General features: G+C 24.1%; 1 protein-coding gene across 1 annotated transcript; it reads right to left on the bottom strand.

The window, feature by feature from the left end:
• Window positions 1–205: 205 nt before the first annotated feature.
• Window positions 206–8,607, bottom strand: LOC126894976 (phospholipase B1, membrane-associated-like). Its single transcript, XM_050666378.1, has 8 exons — window positions 8,411–8,607; window positions 7,819–8,060; window positions 7,543–7,756; window positions 6,541–6,770; window positions 5,539–5,698; window positions 5,045–5,199; window positions 2,982–3,138; window positions 206–632 (listed from the first exon to the last, which is right to left on the bottom strand). Exons 1-8 carry the CDS (start codon window positions 8,436–8,438, stop codon window positions 499–501), a joined length of 1,320 nt encoding a protein of 439 aa, XP_050522335.1. The 5' UTR covers window positions 8,439–8,607; the 3' UTR covers window positions 206–498.
• Between the last annotated feature and the right edge of the window lie 1,172 nt (window positions 8,608–9,779).

Genomic DNA, 9,779 nt, shown 5'->3' on the forward strand with positions numbered 1-9,779 from the left:
CTTATGCTAACAGCTAAGTAGTAATATTATTTGGAGTGTGAATTATTTAAGAATGCTACTTTCAAATATTTTTTTTATTCATTTCATTATAAATACTTTTGAATAAAATAATTATTCATAATAAATAATTTAATATTTATAAAACTTAACAAAACATAAATAAATAAACACTTATATAAACGAAGTATAATTAATAATTAAATTTAAAAATTTGTTTGAACATAATTTATTAAGTGTATTTGGTAATTAGCATCAATACTTGCTAACAAATGTAGGTTTAATACTTAAATAAAAATGAAAATAAACAAATTTAACATAAAATCCGGAAAAACTATTGTTTAACCGTTTAGTTTGATACGTGATGGATGAGAACTATTATTTTAGGAGAAATTTAGTGTTTAACGATATTTTACATAACCAATTGGTCTGCATAAAATTAAAAAAATGTTTTAACAAACTTTACAAACTATTTTAAATTTCTAAAAAAAGTTTAATTCTTTAATGACTATTTTTCCATGTAGCTATGTAGGGTCTTCGTTCTGTAGGACAGACAAATTTTTCAAATACATCATTCCACTCATTGGATTTATGACCAAATGGTTGCAACATGTTGTTCCATATTGCATTAATAGCTAGAAATTAAAATAAACAATAACTTCATAAGTTTTGTAAAACCAAAAACAGTACGAAACTTAAATGACTATTTAATAAGGGTAAAGGCATTGTATCTTCTAACTTAAATGCATAATCGCATATATACAGCATAAATATATATGATATTAGCATAGATTATTGGTCTTTTCTTTGTTATACTATGTTTTTAAGAGTTTAATATGTATTTATTATATATGAATTATAGGTGGAACTAGACATTTCCATAAAGTTAACTAACTAATAATTTTTTTTTATACCTATTATATTTAATTATGATAGGAAACGGTAGCGTCTAAAGAAGACTTAACTTATTACTAATTACTTATAAAATAAAATTTAATTGTATCACTATTAAAAAAAGTGAACTTAAATTATTAAATAATGATATAAAATGTATATAGAAGGGTGGCCGGTATGGTTTTCTTTCAAAACGACCATGTTTACAATTTATATTATTGGTACAATTTGCGTTATATCAATAGTAATGATACCACCCCAAGAATATTTATTAGTCAGTATAACTTCTTTTTGTTCTATGATGTTTTTAGATATAAAAGTGTTCATTGAAAAAAGAACCTGTGTACAAAGTGTTGTTTTTTACAAAAACGTAATCCAAAGTTTTCAATTATTATATTGTAAAGTATCTACAATTTTAATATTTTTTTGTATTAATATTTTAAAACTTTTAGTTCAATAATTTATTATTAAATTTATGTGATAAAATGATAACTTTTTATTTTTAATTTAAACAAACACAAAGAAGCTATTTACTTATTTTTCGAAGAATGTAAATATATTAAACATAAAATTTATTATATTTTTATAACCTCAAGAAAAATAATTATTTATAGATTTGGAGAAAGCGTATGATGGAGTACTGAGAGAGGTTTTAAAGTCGGCATTAATGAGAAAAAGAGTCGTGAAAAGATACATTAATATAATAAAGCATATGTATGATAGCACTAACAGTGNAGAGGTTTTAAAGTCGGCATTAATGAGAAAAAGAGTCGTGAAAAGATACATTAATATAATAAAGCATATGTATGATAGCACTTGTACCAGGGTAAAAAGTGTGAGAGGAGTAACAGAAAGTTTTAGGGTAAAAGTAAGAGTGCACCAAGGTTCTGCTTTAAGCCCTTACTTATTTTCTATAGTGATGGATGAAATTACTAGAGAAATACAAGGAGAGGTGTCGTGGTGCATGTTGTTCGCCTACTATATAGTGTTAATAGGAGAAAATAGGGATGAAATTAATCAAAGGGTAGCAATGTGATCATCAGCTCTTCAAAAAAGAGTTTAAGAATAAGTAGGAGTAAGACATAGTATATAGAGTACAAGTTTGACAAAGGAGAACACGAGGTAGGTGAAATGAGGAGTTCAGTGACAATAGGCGAGGACGTGATTGGAGAGGTGGAAAGTTTTAAGTATTTAGGATCAATTGTGCAAAAGAGCAGTGGTATTGACGAAGATGTAAGACACAGGATTAAGTGAGGGTGGTTGAAGTGGACAGAAGCGTGTGGCGTCTTAAGCGATAAAAAAATTCCGATGAGGCTGAATAGTAAATTCTACAAGTGAGGTCAGTTATGATGTATGGTTCAGAGAGTTGGGCGGTTGATAAGAAAGTAGAGCAGAGAATTAGTATAGTATAGATGAGAGTGCTTAGATGTATGAGTGGAATGATTAGAGAAGATAAGATAAGAAATGAGCATATAAGAGTGAATATAGGTGTAGCGTCAATCGTGGATAAGATGAGAGAAAATAGACTTAGATGGTTTAGTCTTGTTATGAGGAGAGAGGAAACGGGAGCTATAAGAACAGTTATAGAAATCAATTTTGCAGGAAAAAGAAGTAGAGGAAGACCAAAAAAGAGATGTAAGGGATGGTATTGAATGCGATATAAGGACAGCTTATGTTAGCGTAGATGATGTGGGAAATCATGTCAAGTGGAAGTTTAGGTTAAGGGTGGCCGACTTCAAGTAGTTAGAATTAATGCGAGGAAAAAGAAGAAGACTAAAGTTTGTTGGAGTCCTGCCACTTGGCGGCCTCTCCATAAGTTATTGATTTTTTTCAAAATTATTTGTATATAATTATATTAATAATATAATAATATTTTATCATAAGTACTAATTATATACTTTATATAGATTGTATCTTTTTCTACAATAAAAAAAAAAAAAAATTATAGTCAATATTCTGATAATAAATACTCATTAACTTTATTACACAAAATGATTAGATATTTTTTTATATTAATTTTTTTAAGGAAACAATTAAATTTGGACGATAAGTTACAGTTGAAATTATGATAAAATTATTATTAAACATACCTCTTGCATAACCTTTTTGAGAAAAATGAAAGCAATCACTAGAGAAGTATGTAAAATCAGTTCTGTTGAATTTATTTAATGGTATGGTAAAATTTTCTGTGACAGTTTGTAATATAACAGTAAAGTCCTCGCTGTTTTTAAATAATTCATTTTCTGCCTACAATAATTTAAACATGTTTGAGTATATTAATGTCAAAAATTATTTTTTCATATAAATATATAGATTAAAATTTAATTAATTTTTATAAGCCATTATAAATATAAAATTTATTGTAAGAAAAAATGATTCCGAAGGATAAATTCTAGGGATAACTTTCTAAATATAAATGGGAACTTATATTTATTTTATTATTGTTAAATGGAAAATAGTCTAAATGGAATTTTAAAACGTATTTATATAATTGAAAGTATAAAGAAACAATTGCTAATGAAGAGTTAAATATATCTAACATAATCTGCTGTTATCAAACATAGTATTGTCAGTAATTACTTAAGTTATTATTCGTAAAAATGTTTAATAAAATAATATTTGATAAGGCTAGAATATTAATAAATAGTTTTAAAACGATTTCAACTTTGAAAATTTGTTACTACGTAGTTACTTTAATTAAAGTAACTAAAAAATTTGAAAAAATATTTTTAATTTTAATGCATGCATTATAATGTGAAAAACAAAAAAAAATTTTTTTGGAATGTTCACTAACGTAATTGAGCTGTTTTTGATTATTTTTGGGTAAAAAAAACGAATATGGCAATGAATTTTTTTTTATTAGCTACCATTTACAAGATACATAATATTTAAACATTAGTATATAGAGTGTTCAGTAAATAAGGAAACAGATCAGTTTTTACAAACTATGAGAATAATATAAAACCGTCTCCTTACTTACTGAACATTCTATTTAATGAGCTGTTTATAATTTTTCAAAATAAAATTATAAACAATAAAAAGTTCCTCATGCCCATCACTAACCACTCCACAATTTTTGAGGAAAAAATCCATATGGGAGTGGATGATATGTATTTTTAACGACATAATACAACTCTGAGCACAGTATTTATCAAGTAGCTCTTTGAACAACTGAGGATTGTTACTGCTTCCCCTGTTACCAAGAAACTAATGCACTACTTTTTTAAATGCCATCCAAGCTGCCTTTTCTTTTTCCTTCAATATTGGTTCAAAGTTAAGATCTTTAAAAATTACATGACTTTGCGGTCTAACAAAAATTCCTCCTATGACTTTAGCATCGTTCAGTCTTCGAAATTTTCTTCTTAAGTACTTTAAAGCTTCTCCTTCCTAATCCAACTGATCCTACTACAAAGGATATTGTTCGTTTCTCTTCCTTTTAACCATTCTTTCAGAATAACTGAATAGGAGTTGCAACAATTTTGAGGTCTTATCCTGATCACCTACATTTGCACCAAAATAATGGTAATAAGTAGTTTTCACCAGGAGGTTAAGAATCCATCTTTGGGCAGTAAATGTATTTTCATCATATATGTAACAAAAGTTGTCCATTGCATTCATACATTTATGCGGTATTTTATTTTCACAAAAATAATACTGAAAAAACCTATAATATACACATCGGCACAGCTAGCTGATGGTAACTACAGTAATATACCTCATGGAAGTAGCTAATGATATGAATCACAGTATTGCATCAATCTACACAATGCAGCCAACTTGCAAGCAAAAAAAAAAAGGTAATTATTTTTTGTTAGTGAAAAATTTATTATAATGAACAATCGCTATGAATATATTTCAAAAACTAAAGCTAACTATCATTTTTTATTGGTATATTTTCAACAGACCAAAATATATAAATATCAGCTAATTTTGAACCCAAAACATTTTCTTTGTTAGTCACAACAATTTTGTGTATTTAATATAATATTATATTTAAATTTATTATTATTTTTTTTTAATAAAATATTTCATTATATTGTTATAATATGTATAATACATATTTTAAAATAGCAAGTGTTAAAGAATTAAATGGCTTTTCAGGACACTTAATATAAATATAGTCTTTGAATATTAAACTTTTTTTTATACTCACAATTTCTTTTTCAACTTTTTGAAATTCCTTCATTACTCTTATGTATTTTAATAAATTATGTCTGTATTGCATTGCCATTAAACAAGGACATTCAATCAAGTTTATCAATTGACATCGAAGTGGCTTATCTATTAGTTTTAACAACAGTTCTAAGTCTAAAAGATTCAAATATGTTTTCATAATGTTTTTAATTTTACAAATTATAGCTAATCAATGTTGCATATTAATAATTATGTCTAATAATATTGTGTATTAAAAATAATTATATAATATATTATATTAATAACAATTCCAATTCATTATGACTTACAATTAATATATGAGTATTAAACTAGTTAATTCAATAGCTATTTTTCATTACATGATAGTTTGTTTTTTCACTTGAGTAACTATGTAAATATTGAAATTTATTTTTCATGTCATAATATTTTGAATAATTTTTAATTAATACTTGTTCTTATGTGATTCTTATTTATTAAAAATTCAATACTTACTGACATTCATAATTAGTTGTACCATTGTTCTTGGAAGGTTTTTTTTTATGAACAACAATGATTCAAATACCTTTTGTTTATGAAGTTCAATTAACATGACATTATCATCGATACAAAGTTGAAGACAAAATGTATTTGATCCAATAAACATAGTTATAAACTAGTAAAGTAATATACTAATTATTTTATAATGTTTAATTTAAAAAATACACTAAAAACATATACGAAATGTATTAAAAAATATCCATAATGCTTCATAAAACAAAAACTATTAATAAATTATTTCAAAGTATGAACTTTATCCGAAACACACTTTTTTAGAACTGAGTAATAATATTTATAATAATAAATTTTTGAAATATAGCTCCTAGAACACCTGAATTAAATTTTATTTATGTGAAAAAAAAAAAATTTAATTCAAGAAAACTTTGAGAAAAAGCAATTTTCTGAAAAATGATCGATTAAAAGCATTAGTAAAAGATTTTTTTCTAGACTAGATTTCTCCACAAATAATAGTAATATAGAACTCTTTTGTACTGAATTATTAGAAAAATTATATTTAATCAAAGTTATCAACAAATTATTTTGTGTATGAGCTGATTTTGTGTTACGATGAGCCCAAAAATTTATTTAAAAATTTAAATAAAAAATTGTTTACTGAAATTTTGAGATTTACACTATAAATGTCAAAATCACATTTAATTGCCAAAAAATGTGTATAAATGTTAATAAAATGATTAAAAATACCAAAAATTATTATAACTACTAAATATATGAAGAAAAATACTATAAAAATAATCCAAATGTACAAAAAATGCATTTATTCGTTATAATTATTAAAAAATGTATAACATATTTATATTTAACTTTTAGATGTGTGAATTGGATTTTGAATTTGATAAGCTATGCAATATAGTAGTATTTAGAAAGATGCAAATTTGTATCTCTTTTTTTTTTAAGACTAGTCCTAGTAATAAATATATCCTTTATAAAATGTTATACCTTCCAATCTTCTTGCAAATTGACTCTGGGATCCATTTTTATACGATTTACTAACTCTTTTGTCATATCAAGAACATCTTCACTTAAAGCTGCATTTTCGGCAACGTTAAATTGTGAGCCACGTTGTTGCGATAAAGATAGTTCACCATACGAATAGCCAAATAAATTTGGGTTGAATTCTTTTAGTATATTTGGAAGTGTTAAAAATTCTCTCCAAGTTCCAGTACCTCCTAATATAATTTATTTTTAAAAAATTACTTTGTTTATATATTTAAACTAATATAGATATTAAACTCAAAAATTATAATATTTTTATTTAAGTTTATTTAACTATTTATATTTTGAAAATAAAATTTATATGCAACATGAGACAAAAATACCTATTTGATGCGCAAGTGATCAATTCCATTTACTTAAATTGTATAATATATTTATAATTTTGTGGATCAAATATTTTTTAATATATATGGTTATCATTAATAATAAAGTAACTTTATTAAAGTAACCAATGATTTTTATGATACCCAACGCTAAAAAAATTGGTAATAAGCATTGCATATATTATATTAGTGATACACAGTTCTGCAAAACAAAAAGTCTCCATTTATAATTATAAGCTAGTACTTATTCATTGATAGATAGATTAGAAATAATAAAAATGTGAAATTATCATCACTCTCAATTATTTTAAGCACGCGTCTTAGAAAAAAATATTACAAAATGAAACTACCACTACCTGCATAATTGGCAAAGTTAAAGCTTGTATACTATATAAACATAAATAAAATAAAGTAAAAATCGAACGTAGGTGGTTGGAGGAATAAAAATATATTCCCACTCCTTAAAAATATTTTATAACGACAAATAAAATATATTATGAATGTGAGAAGAAAAATGTAAAACTGCAAAGGACTAAGTCTGTATTCCAAGTTGAGTCCCTCGAACATGATGTGTGAAAATATACTAAACTATATTGTTATATGAATAAATTATGTTTATTACCGCCTGTTAAAGAAACCCCTCTGTATTCCAAGAAAACATCCGAAAGACTTGTCGAGAATGCTCCTATTCCAACAGAAAGTGAATCTCCCACAGCTCCAATGATATCTATATCTCCAGGTCGAAGCTGATGCACGCTAATAGGCTTTATTAATGATCTGGAATTTTTTGTATTACATGGAAATTTTATTTGCTTTGGAATGAGAGGTTGAGTTTTCTAAAAAAAATAATTTACGTAACTAAAAACGACTTGAAAATTTAAATAATTAAAATAATTACATCCATTTTCCGAGCTATGTTAATTGTTCGTATCACATTATTTAACGAATTTTTTTGTAAAAAAGATCTGGCTACATAGTCGAATTTATCATTGTATCTCAAGATATTTTGTTGATTCGTCGAATATTTATTAGATGTAGGTAAACTATATGAAGATGAATTCAATATGTCAGACTGTAATCGCACTGTTTTGATGACGTACAGTAAAATAAAATGTACACCGATAACCATACATTTTTTTTCTATAATTAATCAATTTATATATAAAACCATGAAAAAATATCCTATTTTTTTTTATTAAATTTTGAATAATATAATTTTTATTTAAATGGAAAATTAATTATAATTTTAATGCTTACTTTAATACTTACTAGGTTACTTAGTATACATTTTGTCATTAATTAATTTTAAAAGTGTAAACTAGATTTAACCATTAGATAATACAATTTTAATATTATTGTATGTTAAAAAATTTTTTAATGACTTTTATTCATTTATCATATAAAAATCTCAACACTAATATAGAATGTTAAATTAATTTAAATTATATTCACTTATTTTTAATAATTTAGTAAAAAATATTATACTATACCTGGAAATGCAAATAAAGTCACTTTCATTTTCAATAAATAAAAAAAAATTATAATATGATTTCTTCAAACAAATTTAACTTAAAAATAACATTTGTTGTAGTTTGAAATAATGTATTTTACTTGAAATTTACTTACAAACTACATATAATTTATAAATTTTATAATACACAAATAAATTTCCAATTTTATAACAAGATATCCGATTTTCAAAAAGACAACTAGTCTGTGCGATATCATTCAAACGTCTTTTATACTGAAATTAAAATATCAATTACAGAATTATTAAATTTATAAAATATTGCTTATTTCCCTTATAATTTTTATAATTATTTTTTCGCAATTCAATAAATGCATTTTATGAAGAATATATTAGCCTATTACAATATTTCAAGTTTATATTAATTAAAGGACGTGTAAACTATTATGAAATTAAAGCAATATTACAATGAGAACTTTTTTTATCTGCTTATAGAATAAACCTTGGAAAATTAATTTTATTTGTTTTATATATGAATATTTTTTCTGCGTTTTAAAGGTTAAACTATATGGCTTCAGGGCCGCTAAATTTGATTTTTATATCAACTTTTATATTTGGTTAGTTTTTAGGGGATTTCTTTTCAGTTTATTGACACCATATATACAAAAAAATCGTACTATATTTTTTTGAGGCATTATACTGATAAGCACATTATATAATGTGTAAGTATACACATTATATAATGTGCTTTATTGATATCTAAAAGATTTTTTTATTATATTATAGAATCGGCAATTAATATTTCTTTTGTTGATAATATCTAGTTTGATATTTAACGAAGGTAACTTCTATATTACATTATTTATGTCTATTAATTTTATTAATTATATATATATCAATCCATGTATTATTTAATATAAATGCTTAAAGACATTATTTGATTTAGATATGAAACTACTCTTTTAGTTGTACAGGAATATCAAATAAGAATAAAAAACTCTTTTTCTTGAAAAGTATTAAATATTTTTAATTTTCATACAGAAAAAAATTGTATAATTCTAAAAACTAAATAATAGTGGTTTTTTTCCATATCTCTTAAATAATATGTAGTTATATGTCTTTTTAATCCTTTCCATATTAAATATTTGAATTTTAATTTTCTTCACTATTTTTAGTTTGATGATATTTTTAAAAAGAAATTACAATCAATTTTATTCTTCAAATAATTTTATAATTTGATGAACCGTACTTCTGTTATTCCTTGTTAAAATTTAGTGGTTATTATTTAATTTCTATTGATAATTTTTATGTTTTAAAAGTGATTTCACGTATCTGTATTTACAATTTTTATGGATAAAGAAAAAACTGATTTACTTACACTATTTAATATT

This window comes from Daktulosphaira vitifoliae, unplaced genomic scaffold, assembly GCF_025091365.1.
Source record: "Daktulosphaira vitifoliae isolate Bord-2020 unplaced genomic scaffold, ASM2509136v1 Scaffold_1, whole genome shotgun sequence".
Taxonomy (NCBI): Eukaryota; Metazoa; Arthropoda; class Insecta; order Hemiptera; family Phylloxeridae; genus Daktulosphaira; species Daktulosphaira vitifoliae.

Bases quoted from the DNA above. Each gene is read 5' to 3' on its own strand.
- LOC126894976 (XM_050666378.1), bottom strand. From the start codon at position 8,438: ATGAAAGTGACTTTATTTGCATTTCCAG. The intron at 7,757-7,818 runs GTAATTATTTTA...TATTTTTTTTAG, and splicing joins ACATAGCTCGGAAAATGGAT to AAAACTCAACCTCTCATTCC. The intron at 3,139-5,044 runs GTGAGTATAAAA...AAATTATTGTAG, and splicing joins AAAAAGTTGAAAAAGAAATT to GCAGAAAATGAATTATTTAA.